Source organism: Phragmites australis, chromosome 1 (genome assembly GCF_958298935.1).
Source record: "Phragmites australis chromosome 1, lpPhrAust1.1, whole genome shotgun sequence".
NCBI lineage: Eukaryota > Viridiplantae > Streptophyta > Magnoliopsida > Poales > Poaceae > Phragmites > Phragmites australis.
In genome coordinates this window covers 45,339,873-45,357,667 of record NC_084921.1, presented here as the reverse complement: position 1 = coordinate 45,357,667, position 17,795 = coordinate 45,339,873, and the positions used below count along the sequence as shown (strand labels likewise).

The 17,795-nt window shown below is 45.5% G+C and overlaps 2 protein-coding genes and 1 pseudogene across 3 annotated transcripts; 1 reads left to right on the top strand and 2 right to left on the bottom strand.

Moving 5' to 3' along the window:
* The first annotated feature begins 668 nt into the window (after positions 1–668).
* Positions 669–6,760, top strand: LOC133922163 (receptor-like serine/threonine-protein kinase SD1-8). Of its 2 annotated transcripts, XM_062367372.1 has the most exons (8): positions 675–1,546; positions 1,679–2,240; positions 4,653–4,778; positions 4,919–5,088; positions 5,381–5,591; positions 5,675–5,909; positions 5,985–6,135; positions 6,225–6,760. In XM_062367372.1, exons 1-8 carry the CDS (start codon positions 731–733, stop codon positions 6,534–6,536), a joined length of 2,583 nt encoding a protein of 860 aa, XP_062223356.1. In that variant the 5' UTR covers positions 675–730; the 3' UTR covers positions 6,537–6,760. The 2 variants fall into 2 exon arrangements, with proteins under 2 accessions (XP_062223364.1, XP_062223356.1); XM_062367380.1 differs by lacking the exons at positions 5,381–5,591; positions 5,675–5,909; positions 5,985–6,135; positions 6,225–6,760 and adding an exon at positions 5,187–5,346 and having other exon boundaries at positions 669–1,546.
* Positions 6,761–7,265: 505 nt separating this feature from the next.
* Positions 7,266–10,243, bottom strand: LOC133922177 (uncharacterized; annotated as a pseudogene).
* Positions 10,244–12,344: 2,101 nt separating this feature from the next.
* LOC133922154 (receptor-like serine/threonine-protein kinase SD1-8) lies at positions 12,345–17,006 on the bottom strand. The gene is made up of 6 exons (XM_062367361.1): positions 15,462–17,006; positions 13,933–14,282; positions 13,616–13,826; positions 13,292–13,529; positions 13,047–13,197; positions 12,345–12,963 (listed from the first exon to the last, which is right to left on the bottom strand). Exons 1-6 carry the CDS (start codon positions 16,768–16,770, stop codon positions 12,667–12,669), a joined length of 2,556 nt encoding a protein of 851 aa, XP_062223345.1. The 5' UTR covers positions 16,771–17,006; the 3' UTR covers positions 12,345–12,666.
* Between the last annotated feature and the right edge of the window lie 789 nt (positions 17,007–17,795).

Below are 17,795 nucleotides of genomic sequence, written 5' to 3'. Positions count from 1 at the left end.
ATTTTGCTGTATAGAGCACAGCAAAAGAAGACAAAAAAAAATAGGTTCACAAATTTTGTACATTTCAATATTTATTTATGAAATTATTAATGTTAAACACATTCAATTAATTATAAAGAAAACAGTAGTACTTTTATGCATGCACATAATTTTAACATGTAGGTGAAAGTAATACTAAATTATAAACAATTGTTTCATAATTTTTTCAGTTTTAGATATTTTTCTTTACATTTTAGATTTTTCAGCCAATTTATTAATGTAACTAATATTCATTTCGACATTTTTCTAGAATTTCCTGAAAAATAAAATTACATATGTATGTATATAGGTATACATACATACATATATATGTACATGTACATACCTATATATATGGCAAACTGCTACAGTACCTACACTAGCCGGGGATGAGAGCTCGCGGATTCTAACACCGTTAGTAGGTAATATTGAGTACTCAGTCCACTGCTACAGTACTACAGTAGCAGGGCTGAGAGGTCACGGATTTCACCACCGTTAGTAGACAGTATATATACGGCCAATTGCTACAGTACCTACAGTAGCAGGGTCGAGAGCTCGCGGATTCTAACACCGTTAGTAGATAATATCGAGTACTCATGGCCTACTGCTACAGTACTACAGTAGCAGGAGCTGAGAGGTCACGGATTTCACCACCATTAGTAGATAGTATTGACGTGCAGCTCCCGACCTATTCCTGCAGCTCCCGACCGAAATGCCAACGTGCATGACAAACGCCACTCACAGCGACGACGCGGCGGCACCGCTGGCTCATCGCTCGCGCCGAGAGATGGCATCCTCGCTTCTCTGTCTCATCCTGTACCTCCTCCACCAACTCTCGTGTTGCCATGCCAGGGACATCGTCACGCCGGGCCGCCCGCTCGCTGCGAACGAAACGCTGGTCTCGGGCGGCGACGGCAACTTCGCGCTCGGCTTCTTCACCCCGCAGGGAGCCAACAGCACCTACGTCGGCGTCTGGTACAACAAGGTCTCCGTCCGCACGGTCGTGTGGGTCGCCAACCGCGAGGCCCCGATCGCGGGCGCCGTCGAGGACAACCCCGGCGCCACACTCTCCGTCTCCGCCAGCGGCACGCTCGCCATTGCTGCGGGAAACACGACCGTCGTGTGGTCGGTCGCGCCGGCAGAGAAGCTGGCGAGCCCAACAGCGCAGATCCTGGACAATGGCAACCTGGTGCTCGCGGACGCCGGTGGTACCGTGGCGTGGGAGGGATTCGACTACCCGACCGACACGCTCCTCCCAGAGATGAAGCTGGGGATAGACTACGTGAAGGGAAGGAACAGAACGCTGACGGCGTGGAAGAGCACCTCGGACCCCTCGCCGGGCCCCGTCGTCATGGCCATGGACACGTCCGGCGACCCCCAGGTTTTCATCTGGGACGGACCGGTGAAAGTCTGGCGCTCCGGTCCCTGGGACGGCGTCCAGTTCACCGGCGTGCCGGATACCGTCACCTACTCCGGCTTCAGCTTCAGCTTCATCAACAACGCGCAGGAAGTCACGTACAGCTTCCAGGTACGTAGGAATACAGAGCATGAGCTTTCCAAATTAATTGGAACGTACGTGCACACCCGATCGATTGCTCATGCAAGTAATCAAGCATTCCATGACATATGGACATATGATTGGTTCGACGCATGTACGTAGGTGCACAACGTGTCGATCATATCGCGGCTGGGGCTGAACAGCACGGGGAACTACGGGCTGCTGCAGCGGTCGACATGGGTGGAGGCGGCGGGGACGTGGAACCTGTACTGGTACGCGCCCAAGGACCAGTGCGACGCGGTGTCGCCGTGCGGGCCCAACGGCGTGTGCGACACCAACAACCTGCCCGTCTGCTCTTGCCTCCGCGGGTTCACTCCCAAGTCGCTCGCCGCGTGGGCGCTGCGGGACGGCCGGGACGGGTGCGTGCGGTCGACGCCACTCGACTGCCAGAACGGCACCGACGGGTTCGTCACGGTGAGGCACGCCAAGGTGCCCGACACGGAGCGGAGCGTGGTGGACATGTCGCTCACCCTGGCGCAGTGCCGGCAGGCGTGCCTCCGGAACTGCTCCTGCAAGGCGTACGCCAGCGCCAACGTCAGCGACGGCGGCGGACGCGGCGGCGCCGGCACGGGCTGCGTCATGTGGACCACGGGGCTCACGGACCTGCGCGTGTACCCGGACTTCGGCCAGGACCTCTTCGTCCGCCTTGCCGCCGCCGATCTCGGTACGTACGCTGTGCTTTACACAGATGCACGTATTTACGTACCACGTATTGCATCTTTTTACGTCTACCATGCTGCATGCATGCATGCTCGTATATTGGCATCTTCGCCATATTCGTTCAGTCCATCCAAATCAGAATTCCCCTCCTTTTTTTTGTGCGCGTCGCCGTTGGTAACCAAGCAGACGGCGAGAGGCACTGACCCTGAGGCCGGAGCAAGGCCATGTGTCCTCCGCTTCATTGGAGGAGCAGAGATGAGATGCCGAGTCGCCAACCAATAGTCACCACAGTGAGATCTTTCCCCGTCCTTCAGCTTTCCTTTCGCTCCACAGTGAGATCATGCGAGAGAGAAAGGAAGCGAAAAAAGAGCTTTGTAAGAGTAAGACAGCGGTCCCTTCAGCCTTTTGGCCTCAAGCTCTATCCAAAAATCCGAGCACTAATTCTCAAAAAAAAAAAAACAGAGCACTGAGCCGAAAAAGGGCCAGCTGTGATTGCAGCAAAAGCTCAATAATAGGATAGAACTGTTGCCGCTACGAGAAGGAGACCTCGACGTACGATTCCACCGTGTGCATCACCTGAGGACACGTTCCAGCGGAGGTAGACCATTCGTTGAACAGGTTTCTGGTAGTTTCATGCCTCTCGGTGGGCAATAGGTTAGTGTAATCTTTAGAGCATGTCAGAAAAACAGTAGTCGTCAGGCAGGTTCGTTTCTCTGAAATTTACGCTCATGCACGCGGCGACCACTCCATATGTTCGTGGTTGGGATGGCAAGTCTGGAAGCACGCCCGGGTGCTGTAAGTGTCACAGCTTTGTAAGGTCGGGGAGGTCGTCCACGTCAGTTGGACATGACAAAAAACACACACACACACACACACACGTTGTTTTTGTGAGGTTTCTGATGACCTTTTTTTTTGTCGTGTATGCTCCATGATCAGTACCTGGAATCTCTTTCTTTTTATCCACTGGCCATAATCAAAAGTAGAAAGGAGACAGGGAGGTTCCTTTTTTGGGGTGGGCATTTGCGTTTTTGAAATAAATAGAGTAACCCTTTATTGCCTTTAGCAGTCAACATGATGTATGCATTCACAGTCTTTGGCAGCGTATGCTTTCGGAGTTTACGGAAGTATCAAAAAGGCAGTGGCGGATCACAAGGGGGCTTCAGCTCCCCTGCTTCGGGAATATTTGAGAGCCCTTAAGCTCCTTTACAATTTATAGATATGGAAGACGAAGAAGAGAAAAAAGGAGAAGAAAAGAAAGGAAAAGAGGAAAAAAAGGAAGGGAAGGAGGAAGAAAAAACATGTTCTAAAAAATCTAATCAGATAGGAAGTAAGGGATTTTGGTAGAGCTTTTAGAGTAGCATCTCGACTAGAATTAGGAGTAGATCTGCCAAACAGCAGTTTTCAGTTTTTAGCTCCCTGAGTAGAATCTGCAGGAGTGATTCTCTAAAATAAACTAGAAGCTGATGAGCTGGAAAAAAAACAACTTCTCCTAATTCAATTCCTACACAGAATCAATTACTCTATATAATTTATTCTAAATAATTACTAGATAATCACTTTCAATCACATAATCAATTCCATAAAAAAAATCACTCTCTACAAAAAATTTAAATAAAAAAGCTCTACTAAACAGATATAAGTTTCCGAATCCATGCATAAACATAAAGTCCAGTTGAGATCGTCAGGCTAGGTGACTGTCCCTACGAAGTCTCCCGGTTTGACACGAACTCCACGCTTCAATCAACCACTACTCCACGGAGCCCAAGCTGGAAACGGCAGCCTACGGTAACAGCATCCGGATGGGGGCCGCCGGCCTCCCCGGCCCGCGCCTCGCTTTCCAGCGCGCGGATCACATGCGCGGCAGCACAACGGCAAAGCCGAGTGATTCAGTCCCCCACGGCTCGGACCCATCCCGCGTCGGAGTGCGGCACCGGCCCAGCCTACCAACGGAGCCCGTCGCTCTCCACGGCTGCAGGCGCGAATCTATGGGAGATTCGGGTTCGGGTCAATCGCCAGCCGTGTTACCCCGTCCGTACGACACGGGCAAGCAACCGGCAGCCGCGGCACAGAGAGAGAGAGAGAGAGAGAGCCTCTCTGGCCTAAGCAGGACATGTGACACTAGTTCGACATGTTTCAAGAGAATCATACGACATTAGACATCATCACATGACGAACTAACCCGGGCAGAGTATTTTTCCAGAGTTAAGGTTCTAACACAAACCTGCTATGTAAATGACTGAAAATCATCAGTACCCCACTTTGTTCTACAGCAGAACTCGGCATTTAACACTTCGAACTCTCTCATCTGGAGCAACCATATCCAGCTTGCTGCTTGCATAGGCTATGTTATGTACCACCAGATAAATATGCCAAAGCATGTTCATCATCAAACTAACATTCATGATTTCTTACACAGAATTAACAAGCAAGTCAAGGAAGGGACTCGTAATAATCGCAGTTGGTGCCAGCGTCTCGGCACTGGCATTTCTTCTAGTAGTTGCTGGTCTCCTCATTTGGACAAGGAAAAAGAGAATAAGAACAGGTAACATGCAGTAGTCTATCAGTGACTTTCAATAGACTACATTACTACATTCTACCATGTTGAACTATAGAAATACCTGAACAAAAGGGGAACGTAATATATTTCTTGATGCTATCCTGACTTTTATATGATAATAATAGGATCAAGTAAATGGAGTGGTTCACGCAGTACTGGCCGTCCCTTTGAGGGAAGTAGTCACGATGATGACCTGGAACTGCCAATATTTGATCTGGGGACAATTGCAGCTGCAACTGATGGTTTCTCAATCAACAACAAACTTGGCGAGGGTGGCTTTGGACCAGTATATAAGGTAACACCCTATATGAAACAATTCTGATTCACATATATGCTAAAAATTCTTTCAATGCAAAACAAAGTGGCGTCAAGATGTTAATTGATTTTCAACAGCAACTCATGATCTAAAGCATTGAAAGGAAACAATTTAGGTTTCTTGCTGACTTGAGACTATCACAAGACAACATGATTATTCCAAATGAACCAGCAGGGATATGATGCCAATGCTACTTTAAATTTTCTGTTTTTGAAGCCATGAACTGCTGCCCTTGTATCCCTAATTGAAATGGTTTCCATCAACACTACAGGGTAAGCTCGAGGATGGACAAGAAATCGCTGTTAAAACACTTTCAAAAACATCCGTACAGGGTCTTGATGAGTTCAAGAATGAGGTTCTGTTGATAGCTAAACTCCAGCATCGTAATCTTGTTCGACTTCTTGGCTGCAGTATTAGTGGAGAAGAAAGGATACTTGTTTATGAATATATGGCAAACAAGAGCCTCGACAACTTCCTTTTTGGTATGCTCTCAACCTATATTTTCTGACCATGAAAATTGGCTGATATATTCCCAAAGCAAAAACTAACTACTATATGTCAACAGAAAAATCCAATGTTGTACTTGATTGGCAAGTGCGGTACCGTATAATAGAAGGCATTAGTCGAGGTTTACTGTATCTCCACCAGGACTCAAGATACAGAATAATCCATAGAGATATGAAAGCAAGTAATGTTCTTCTAGACAAGGAGATGACTCCCAAAATTTCTGACTTCGGCATGGCAAGAATGTTTGGCAGTGAAGAGACAGAAATCAATACCCGAAAAGTGGTTGGCACATAGTAAGTATGGAATGCAATGTTTGTTATATAAATGAATTTCTCAATACTAATCAAATTCATGTGGCTCTACTGTAGTGGTTATATGTCTCCAGAGTATGCTATGGATGGAGTCTTCTCAGTCAAGTCAGATGTATTCAGTTTTGGAGTATTATTGCTGGAAATTGTAAGTGGTAGGAGAAACAGAGGAGTATATTCCTATTCGAACCATCTCAACCTTCTAGGCCATGTAAGGAAGAACTTACATCATCTAGTTATGCAAGCTATATTCTCAACTCAACTTCAACCAAAATTGGGAAACATTTTTTTGTTCTGCAGGCATGGAGCTTATGGAACGAGGGGAAAAGCTTAGAACTAGCAGATGAAAAAATGAATGGCTCATTCAACTCAGATGAAGTACTCAAATGCATCAGAGTGGGACTCCTGTGCGTACAAGAAAACCCAGATGACCGTCCATCAATGTCACAGGTGCTTCAGATGTTAGCTATTACTGATGTTACCTCCTTGCCAATGCCTAAGCAGCCAGGCTTTGCAGCTAGGAGAGTTCTAATGGAAACAGACACATCATCAAGCAAGCTAGACTGCAGCGTATTTGACAGTGCAACAATTACTATGCTTGAAGGTCGATAGTAGTTAAGACTTAAGACATCTTACTGAAACTACTAGGGGAATGTGTATTACAGAGTAACATTGGTAGTTTCTTCATTATCTTGTGTGATTGAGCAACAGAAAATTGTATGACTATTAAATAATAGTATCAACTAGAATCATGGTTTCTTCAATTCAGCACAATCAACTTAGTACTCATCACTGACATGTGGCAGGTAATGGAAGAATTAAGGTAGTGTTATATTTGCTAATATTTCAAAGCACTTCATAGCAGTACACTGAAGGGCTCAGTTACGTATGACTTTTGCTATTTCCAAGGGCCAAAGCGTGTTATGCAAAGTAAGAGCATTGGATTAAATATGAGTAGCTGTGAAATTGTGGCTTAATAATCCTGATGGGGTATCATTTTCAAGTGTAAGCCTCATTTTCAAGTGTAAGCCTTCAATACTTCCTGCATATATTTATGAAGAATCTAGACAACTTCAATAGTTCCTGCATATATTTGACAATCCCAATGGTATTATTTATCAGCTTACATTCTGCGGTTCTAAATTCCTAGTTATAAGACTAAATAAACAAATTTAGATCAATATGAGATATCTTATTGACCTACTTTTGCCTCATAATCATTTTTTCTCAGCTATCCAAACTTTGCAGTAAAAATAAACGAAAATGTGAAGTGATGTGAAAACAAGAAAAGAGTCACCCTTCACCTTTTATAGACTTAAGACGAGGGACTCGAGTATAATATGGATCAAACATTTGTGTGATGGTTATTAATTTAATTAATTAAATTCTATAATGCTACAAAGTAGATGAAAAATAAGTAATTCTTTTGGATTAGCACATGATATCCAAAATTTCCTACTTTGCCTAACTCTATTAGCTAGGAGGGGGACAAAAACAAGGGGTCAAAAGAAGGAAGACTCACTACAGCATTATTTACACCAGCTAGCTACTTTGGTCACCTTCGGCCATTCAGAAAGCTCTCAAACCGTGTCCCCTTCAAAGTATTATTAACTTCTGCCCAGTTATCAATACGATCACGCAATCGTTTAGTATGAATTTTCACATGCCGACTGGACAGTTTTACCTTCAGCAATTTCAGAAAATCCAGGACATCCATGAGCTTCTGAAGAAAGAAACAACAATGCTGTTTAGAAAATGAAGATTGTTTTAGCCTCTACAGAACGACATGAAGCAATAGGGACTCACAGTGCGATTTCTGACAACATCCTCGTAGTACAGAACAATATGCCTGGTATTCTTGAAATTCACCAAAGCATCAGCTGCCAACTTATCAGACCGTTTTAGTTCAGGAATCAACATTTTTTTTGTCAATGGTTGGCTTATATTTCGCAAGAACATCAGCCTAAAAAAAAGAAAAAAAGGATCAGCAGGATTCTCTTTTATTTGTGACACACATCTTCGGCATATATGTATTTGAAAGTTGCATGTTTGAAATAAAATATCCAACTCTGTCATGCCAGTAACATCAAAAAGATAAAGATGTGAACCCCGTCTCTGGTGTGCACATGAGCTTTATGAGTTCCATTTAGCTGTTTCATGGCCCTATCATGAGCATTTGCAAGTATAGAGACATAACGCTGGAGAAGATTTCTTCTTAAAAGGAATATTGCAGACACACCCTTTCGGTCGAAGTATTCAACTATCTTTTGATGGTGCTTCATTAGACCCTGTAATTTCCACCAAATAAGCATATCACAAGATAAACCAAAACATGTAAGCTGAATTTATCAAGGAAATGTACCACATTAATAATCGCAGTACAAAGAATAATTCTTATGAGCATATCAAAGGACAAACTCAATACATCTTTTGAAGTAAACATATATACTCAGAAAAATCATCTTAGATATTAAGTCCATCAACTTGTGGCAAAAATTTCTACAGAATGCACAAGGGTATATCTATCAGTAGCCAAAATAAACACCTTCAGTACGTAAACCATGTAAGTAAAGCTCAAACTCGTAAGATTTAAAATAGGGGGAAAAAGAAAGATTGTGATGGAGAGATAGAATAAAAATCATTAGCTGCGCTGCCCTCTTTATAGTAGACTGGTAACTCATTCTCCTATGTCAGGTATAGGCTACTTCCATGTAATCAAGGTACTTTTAACATTCTGTTTAACACTTGTAGGCAAGCAATTTTCCATGTAAACAAAATCTTCAATATTCATGGGGGGCAGTGCATCAAAATCTCAATGTATTCCTATTTCTTTGCTTCTCAGACAGTCCATAATCGAATAGATCTGATGAAGTGCTGAAACAATTAAACACCCAACCTTCAGGAAAATCCGTATGATAGAATTTCCAGTTCAATCAACACACTAGTATGATATGTGAAAAGTGAATTAGGTTGGATTTACAAAAGAATCAGGTTATGTCTAGACTAAGTTTCAAAGAAAAAAATGACAGTAACTAGCAAGTTCTGGTTCCACGGTACAACTACTCAAAGAATGGTAGGTCATCTTCTTCAATAGACAGACACTTAAAGTACAATCAAATGAGCTGCAAAATGCTGTGTCAAATTATCAAACAGTATTCTGATGGCCAACAGATTACCTGATTGAGCATCCACTTCAACCCCACAGCAGCCGTACATTCATTTTTAGCAGCACTGCTAAACCAATCCAGATTGTACAAATTATCCAGTGTTTTCGTGATCGAGGTGATATTACTACGCCTTTCTTTGACAGAAAATATCTCTCCATTGGAGCTAATATTGTCATGGCTATTCAGCAATGTCTCAAACCATCCACTTCCCGACCTCTGCATTGACAAGATAGCAAAGAATCTAACCGCTGTGCATGCACATTCTTTCCTAACAAACAAAGGAAACATAAGTCACTCGCTAACCTGAAAAAAATTGAAAATCAGATGGCCAAGTATATCTCCATTACCTATTGTACGTATTCGGTGTAGGATAGTGAACATACGGGATTTCCGTATCTGGAATACTGGGATCATGACAAGGTTTCTTTGTCTATCATGTTTGTCTGCATGAGACCGAATAGCATCCCATTTTGCTTCAGAGACAACGAGCATATGTATACGCCGACAAGCATAATCAGGCCCAGTATGGCTATCCATGACGCGAGTGGATATCTCCTCGTGGGCTTCGTGCTTATGGTTGTTGCATCCTGAAATTGAAAGAGTTTATGTGACTGACATTCAATGACAAGAAGGGAGGGTATTAGAATCTAATAATCTTGAGCAACTGCAAAACGAAAATAAAATCAGGTCACAACATCCAGAAGGATGATTCCAATTAGGCATTTCCTCACAAGTCACAACATTGATAGCGAAACAAGATATCGCAAGGGGGAAAATAACAAAATATTTCACCTGTTCGGCGCTCGCCTTACCTTTGTAGCTGCGCTGAGATCCTCCACGGCCGCCGCCCTATCCTTGTCCCTCCCCGCCTCCTCCATCGAAGAATACCATCAAAAAATAATCCACCACCGTGGAACCGGTTTCAAATCTCCCGGACAAATATCAACAGGCCGGTTCAAACCGGGACGCCCCCTTGCTGCAAGGCAAGAGAGACAGGGAAAGGCGAGGGGAGGAATCGGCTCGACGTTGGGGCGGGTCGCGAGGGGTGGAGGCAGCGGGTCGCCGCGGAAATGTAGCATCTGGGGTGGGGAGAGAAAGCAGGAACCAAGTGAAGGCACCGTGGCACGGAGCCGCTGTCGCGAGCGATGGATCCAACCCGGCCAAAAGCTAGCGAGGAAGACGACACGGCGTGCCAACACTTGGTGGGCTGGGCCCGGGCGGACGCGTAGGCCCGCGTCAAAAGCGGGAGCGATCTATTCTTTTGGTAAAAAATCCAAATTACTCTAACTATTCATGTTATTCGGATAATCCGAATTTTAAAAATATTTATTTAACCTCTGAGGTTATTGTTTTTTTTTTCACTTTTAACCTTAGGTTATTTTGAACTTCAGTTTAACTGATGTGGAAGATGATTTTCACCTCTCCTATTCAGATTAGCACAAGTCATCCTTTGTTTCCGGCCAACTCAATAGTGAGCTCGTTGGAGAGCTCACTGACGCTAACGCCATCGGTGATTCGAGCCATATCTCAGTTCGGCTCCAACGTCAAAAGACCGAGTGCGATATGGGGAATACAATAAAGTACACCCGAGATGGTTAGCCTAACTTAATGGTAGCCGGCGGTGCGAGCAGAGAGGTGACAAAGGTCAATGCTTGCGAATGGCCATGTTGGCGGCAAGCTGTTGACTAGCTCGCACACCTGAAAGCTTAAGGGAGAGCATGCGACGCTCACCAAGCTTCTGATTGGGGTGGAGGAGTTGTAGACGTAGATGCATGACGGGAGGTGGCGGAGCGGCCTACCGGAGGTGAGGAAGAAGATGGTGGAAACTCGATTCGGCTTGAAAAGACGATGGATTCTCGCGAAAGAATGTCGGAGAAGCTTTGGCAGACACTTCTCTGTGCCCTACCGGCTCAGACTCGCCGGATTTGGTCTCGACAACAGTGGATTTGTCGGCAGCGTGCTAGATCTATTCAGCTATGGAGGCTCGACTCTTCTAAGTGTTGTTGTGTTCAGTGACGAAAAAGTGAGGGAGAAAGGGAGTGAGAGTTCTGAAAGGGGGAGTGGATAAGGTGAGAGGGTGCAACAGCCTAATTGACCGGTATGGACGATGCTTGGCTGGTGATAGCTAGATCTAACTGAGATGAACGGGAAGAGGAGGCAGGAGGCTGACGGGTGAGTCCAGCTAGAATTGAGTGGAGACCCATTTTCTCTCCCTCTCTCCTTGCTCAAATCCATGTTGACGTGCTCATCTGCACAGAGGGTGAAAACCATCTTCCACGTCAGCGAAATTGCTGGTTTAAAACAAGCTAAGGTTGAAAGTGACTAAAAACAATAATTCAATAATTAGATAAACGGTTTTAAAGTTCGAAAATTATCCGAACTTTTGTAGTTGTTCCGGTGGGTCTCCGCTCTCCGTGAGTGAGCAGCCCTGCTAATCAATCCACACGGTAGCCGCGCGGCCATCAGCGACGGCCGGACCAACGGAGCGCGGAGGATCCTACGGCCGGTGGGTTGCTATGATCGGTGCCTCGTGAGATGGGAATAACAAATGCGCGAGTGCCCACGGCGTGGCCCGACGCACATTGGCTCGTTGGACCTGACGTCAAACTGCGGCGGGCAGCGGAACAATCCTGATGCTCTCGATAAATCAGGGGGCAGGCCCCCATGCTTACGTAGTATCGCAGTATATATATAATAACATATGAAAATTAAATAATTTAAGAGCTAATTAGTATATAAATTCATTTTATCTATTATATATTTTTTTAAGTATTATGTCTTTTTTAAAACATATTTTAGGTGTTATATGTCATCCAGTATAATTTACTACAAATAGTTATTACAAATGTATATAAGGAAATGTTTTTTTCTCGCCAAACTTTATCAATTTTAAAACATTTATCTTTAATATCATGATTTATGTTATATTGCTCTACTCTTTATTATCTTCAGTTCTAGTTATATTTAACTATAGATGTTTCTTTAGTAATTTTTATGGTAGGCCAACATCGAACTAAAAAACAATATCGGGATGTTGAATAGATATATATCACCGTCCATTATAGGGAAGATATAACTACTGTGAGTGAATTTGCGTATGAATAAAAAAAGATGTTTTAAGCCGATCATGTAATATGGATTCATCGCAACAACTATAATAAAAAATATGTTAACCAATATTAAGAGAAAATTATATCATCAATTTAATAGTTCCTAGAACTCATTTAAATTTATTTCTCACCGGCCTCCCGTATCGTCTAATCCTGGCGCCGCGTCTGCGATAAATTGAATGCAATAGCTTTGAATGTACTAATCTTTACAAGGTAAAACTTTACGAGAGGGTGTGGACACACTCAATTGGTGCAACACCACCTATCAGCCGGGCTGAAAACGAGCTCCAACAATTGCTACATTTGTTGAATGGCATAGCCCCCTGTACCAAATTCCAGAGACTCACGACGGCTACTAAGCCAGGTGTGCGACCTCTTCTACCTACCACTTGCTCGCGTTCAGGGGACTGAAGTGGCCTGCACATTACTTCGTCTGGAACAACATACTACAGAGTACAGGCTACACTACCTAGCATCTATTGCCGTTATCGTCACATTGTTCGCCGTGATGCTCTGAGACGACTCCGTGTCCGACGTGTTCTTCCCAATGTTCACCCCGGGCTCGTTCGGCTCCGGAACCGTGGCGCTCTCGCTGGCAAGCATCAAGACGACCGAGGACATCAGCGGCCTGTTCCTGGGCAGCACTTCAACACACAGGAGAGCAACCTGAACGCATCTCAGCACCTCGCTGTAGGTGAAGCTGCCATCCATTAACTCGTCCAGTAAATCGACAGTCCGGCCTTCTTTCCACAGCATCCATGCCTGAAAAATGATCAAGATGGTTATAGTAAAACTTCAGCAAAAAAATAAAAAAAAAATGCAATACTAAGTCTCCTGCTACTTACATATCTGAGGAGGTTGAGATCAAGCTCGGCTTCGTAGAAGCCTCGATTCCTCTTGCCAGCGATGATCTCCAGAACTAGCACGCCAAAGCTGTAGGTATCGGATTTCATCGAAAACACGCCATCCATTGCATATTCTGGAGACATGTAGCCGCTGAAAGCCAAAAAGCATCGCGCATGTCAGTGTAAAGGTCCATTTTCAGAAAAGAATACAAATTATATACACTGGATTAGGAGATAACACTCACTATGTCCCGATGACCTTTCTGGTATATGCAGTGGTCTGATCACCTCCAAACATCCTTGCGATACCAAAGTCTGAAATTTTGGGGACCATGTTTCTGTCTAGCAACACGTTGCTAGCCTTCAAGTCCCTATGGATAATCCTGAACCTTGAGTCCTCGTGAAGATACATTAGACCCCGAGCAATCCCCAATATGATCTCGTAGCGTTTCTGCCATCTTAACAACCTGCGCTTTCCTTCATCTGCATAATCCATGGAGTGACATAAATATTAGTATGTATATTTGAGCGAACACCTTACACAAATGTTTCTGCAAAATAACACTGACCAAATATGAATGTGTCCAAGCTCTGGTTATGCATGTACTCGTACACGAGCATCCTCTCGTCCTCGGCGATGCAGCAACCGAGCAGTCTCACAAGATTTCTGTGCTGAAGCTTGGCGATCAGTTTCACCTCGTTCTTGAACTCCCCAACCCCTTGCATTGATCTCCGGGACAACCTCTTCACAGCTACTTCTTGTCCATCCTCGAGCTTTCCCTGTCATCAATTTGCAGGTCCGTTAGAAATTACGGAGAATCACCAAACAAAAATTTCAAATTATTCTACCTTTTAAAAGGTTATTGCACTAATATTTGATCCTTACCATGTAAACAGGGCCAAATCCTCCTTCTCCAATCTTACCGTGCGCAGCAAAGTTGTCCGTGGCGACCAGGATCACCGCCAGATCGAGCAACGGAAGGTCAACATCTTTCTCATCACATTTCCAGTTCTCATCCAGCCGTTGATCCCGTTCCGGGATCAATGCAGGGTGTTTCCTGACCCTGAACGGAAGCACGTCTTCGTCTCCACCGCTCGGCGCCGACGCCGCCGTTTCACCTCGGCGTTTCCTCCTCCTCCATATACAGCAGCAGCCAACCGCTAGCAGAAGAAGCACGCCGGAAACAGTCGCGACGATGGCGATCAGCAAACGCTTGCTTGGGCGCCGGCGGTTAGCTGGAAAACAAGCAGTGGCAAAAAAGTTCAGGTGACCCGGCCTAACACTGGCCACCATTATGCATCCATGTTCAATGCATGTTTAATTTCTACGACTAGTCAATATACTCGTGTATCCACTGCTTTAGAGGTGCTTCTAGAACGAACTTTTGCAAATTTTTACTAGTATATCCCCTTGGATGTTTTAAGATTTTTGCAGCTCCCACTACAAGTTGAAGCATAGAAGTGTATGTTTTCAGTGCAGGCACTCACCCCTACTCAATAGAGTATTATTTAGTCACACCAGAATGTATGTTTTCAGTGTAAACGCTTGCCCCTAGTTTATGATATCCAGACAACTTTTGGCTATTTTATGTCACTTGCAAGTTCGGTGGTGTTGGACGATTGCTTGTTGCGCTTGCGATCTATGGGTTTTTGTCCCAAGCCACAGGTGGCCATTATTGACTTGTCTGCAGCTAAGGACATCATAAAGTAGAACAATTGTGAGTCGTTCCAGGCCTGGAAAATTCTGACGCGGACTGATTTTCAGAACAAAGTTGTGGCTATTAAGGACATTTTCTAGATATAGATGCACATGCACCCAATTCTTGACTGTAACAAATGGATTCGTTGAAGAACTCAACAAGTGAACACGCTATCGTGTGATGGTTGCAGATGACTAGTCGGACGAAGAAGCAGATAAAATCATCAATCTCGACAGCTACGTAGACGAGATATTTCAACTAAATCTGAAACCAGTGTGGAAATGTGGACCGATCCACATTTTTGGATAATTTATTTATACTTCAACATCTCTTCACGTGTAGGCTCCTTCAAGCTTTAGACGTGAAAAGATGAGTCGGTTGCAATTTTTTTTATTGTGTCCATCAGTACTCAAACTCGAGATATCTATTCCTAATACCATATTGAGCTATATGCACTAAACAATTTACCAAAAGACTAAACTGATGAAAAAAGATAAACAAAACTTATACATCATCAGTCATATCAGCTTTCTAACCATGATAGACAAAATTCATAGAGATTTGTTTTTAGGTAAAGCATTGTATAGATTATTTTTTCCAAGAACTAGGTAGAGATTTAAATTTAGTAGTGAGTGCTACCCAGTAAATTCTGTGCAGGATGTTGAGCTATAGAAATAATAAAAAGAAATTCAATATTTTAGCTCAAAGTCAGAACCTGCGGCGTTCAGGGCGTCTATCTCGGACTGCGCGAGCCGTATGTACACATCCTGCACGACCGTGGAGTACTGCCGCATGTCCAGCAGATCGACGGCCCAGATGACGCACCCGCGGCTGACTCCGCCGCTAACGTCCGCGGCGGCGTACGCCCGGCAGCTGCAGTTGCTCAGGCACTCCTGCCTGCACTGTTCCAGCGTCATGCTGGCGTATGCCGTCGCGTTCGTGGCCTCCGGCAGCTTCATCCGGTTCACGACCCAGAACCCGTCGCCGTTGGCGCTGCCGTTGCCGCAGCTCAGGTTGGTGCTCCTGACGCACCCGCCTGACGCGTCCCGGAGGTTCCACTGCTGCGGCGACCGCGGGACGAACCCCGGCAGGCAGCTGCACATCGGGGACTGGGCGGTATCGCAGTACCCGAACGGCCCGCACTTGGCGTAGCCGTCGCACGGGTCGGTCGGGTAGTACCAGAAGCTGCTCCACGCGCCGTTAACCCACACGAACCGCTGCACTTGCGGCACCGTGCTGTCCACGACGAACCGCGAGAGCAGCGAGGAGACGCCGATGGAGTAGCTGTAATATGTCTCGTCGGGATTAGACACGACGATGAACGTGAAGTCCTGCGACCTGAGGTCCGGCACGCCGGTGAGCACCGCGCCGTTCCACGGCCCGCTCGCATAGACCGTCGTCGTGCCCTGCACGAGGAAGAACTCGGGCAGCCCGCCCTGGACCAGTTTGAATGTGTTGGCCCCCGGCGAGGGGTCGGTCGGGTTGCTCCACGACGTGATGTTCCTTGTGATGCCGGCCTTGATGTCCACCCCGAGCTTCATGCCCGGGAGCAGCGTGTCCGTCGGGTAGTCGAAGCTCTGCCACGCCACGCTCTGCGCAGAACCGCTCCCATCATAGCTCAGGACGAAATTGCCGTTGTCCAGCAGCTGCGCGGAGGCGCTGGTGGTCACGTTCCTGGTGGGCGCCGCGGAAGTCCACACGGTGGCGTTCTGGCTGTCGAGGATGACGATTCGGCCGTCGGAGGAGAGCTGGAGAACGCCCGGGGAGTTGACGAGCGGGCTCTGGCGGTTGGCGACCCACACGACGGTCGGCCCCGGGATGCTGGCGTACCAAATGCCGAGGTACGTCCTGCCGCCGGCGCCGCCCGGGCTGAAGAAGCCGAGGTTGAAGACGCCGCCGGCCGAGACGAGCGTCTGGTTGCCGGCGATGGGCGCGGCCTGGCCGATGGTGTCGGTGGATGTGGAGCGGGAGAAGAAGGTGGCGGCCGCTACGAGGAGGACGAGACAGAGCTTGCGTGTCCTCATGCTCTCTCCCGATGACCTCTCCTCTCAGGACATACTAGTGGGACTGCCTGCAGGCTGCACGGCAGAGTGCTGCCTATCACGCGAGAAATATGGTTAGGCGCGCCGCACCGGCCCGTTGGCCTCGAATCAGCGGGGAACGGTCGCCGGGGAGAGTGCTTTTGGTCTCTGACTGGGTGATCCGATGATCAGTGCGAAGGCGAGGAGTAGTGGCAGCCGAGAAGCCGGGTCAAACGTTGGCGCTCGGGACTCGGCTGAGAGTTGGCGGTCGGTGAGATAATGACAAAGTAGTATATCTAATTTATTTACATGATATATTATAATAGGAGTATGTACTTCGAAAATACAAACTAATTTTTTTTAGTGTGTATATATATAGGAAAATTAGTTTGTACTTTCGGAGTACATACTTCTACTATGATATACCATATATATAAATTGAATATACTCCTTTATCATTATAAGTATACTATATACTGATTCTAAGATACTCTAATATGAATTACATGAAAAAAAAAATCCATCAATTTTATTAGATTTTGATAATACCTTTGTATTTATACATAAAATATAATACACTCAAAAAAATATATGCAAACCACCTAAAAACTATACATACTACTTGGATGATCTTATATACTCACATGCTTTATGTACATACCATTTATGACACGAGATACTCCCTATATAATGAGATATGTATGTAGGTGTATATACTTCCGGAGTACCAAATATGCTTCATATATATATATATATATATATATATCAAATATTTCAAAATTACATACTCGTTTGAAAAATAATGAGGTCAACCCTACCGTCGTTCGTTTAATGGGAGAGAACAAGATCTCGTCCGTTGAACAGGTGATACTTTGTGGGTCCCAGCTGTCAGCGAATTTAATAACCGAAGAAAGGAAGGTCATGTCCGTTTAGTGGGTAAGAACTTGATCTCGTCCGTTGAACGAGCGATACCTTCATCTCGCCCGTACAACGGGTGACATATTTGTATCGCCCACCTCCTGGGCGAT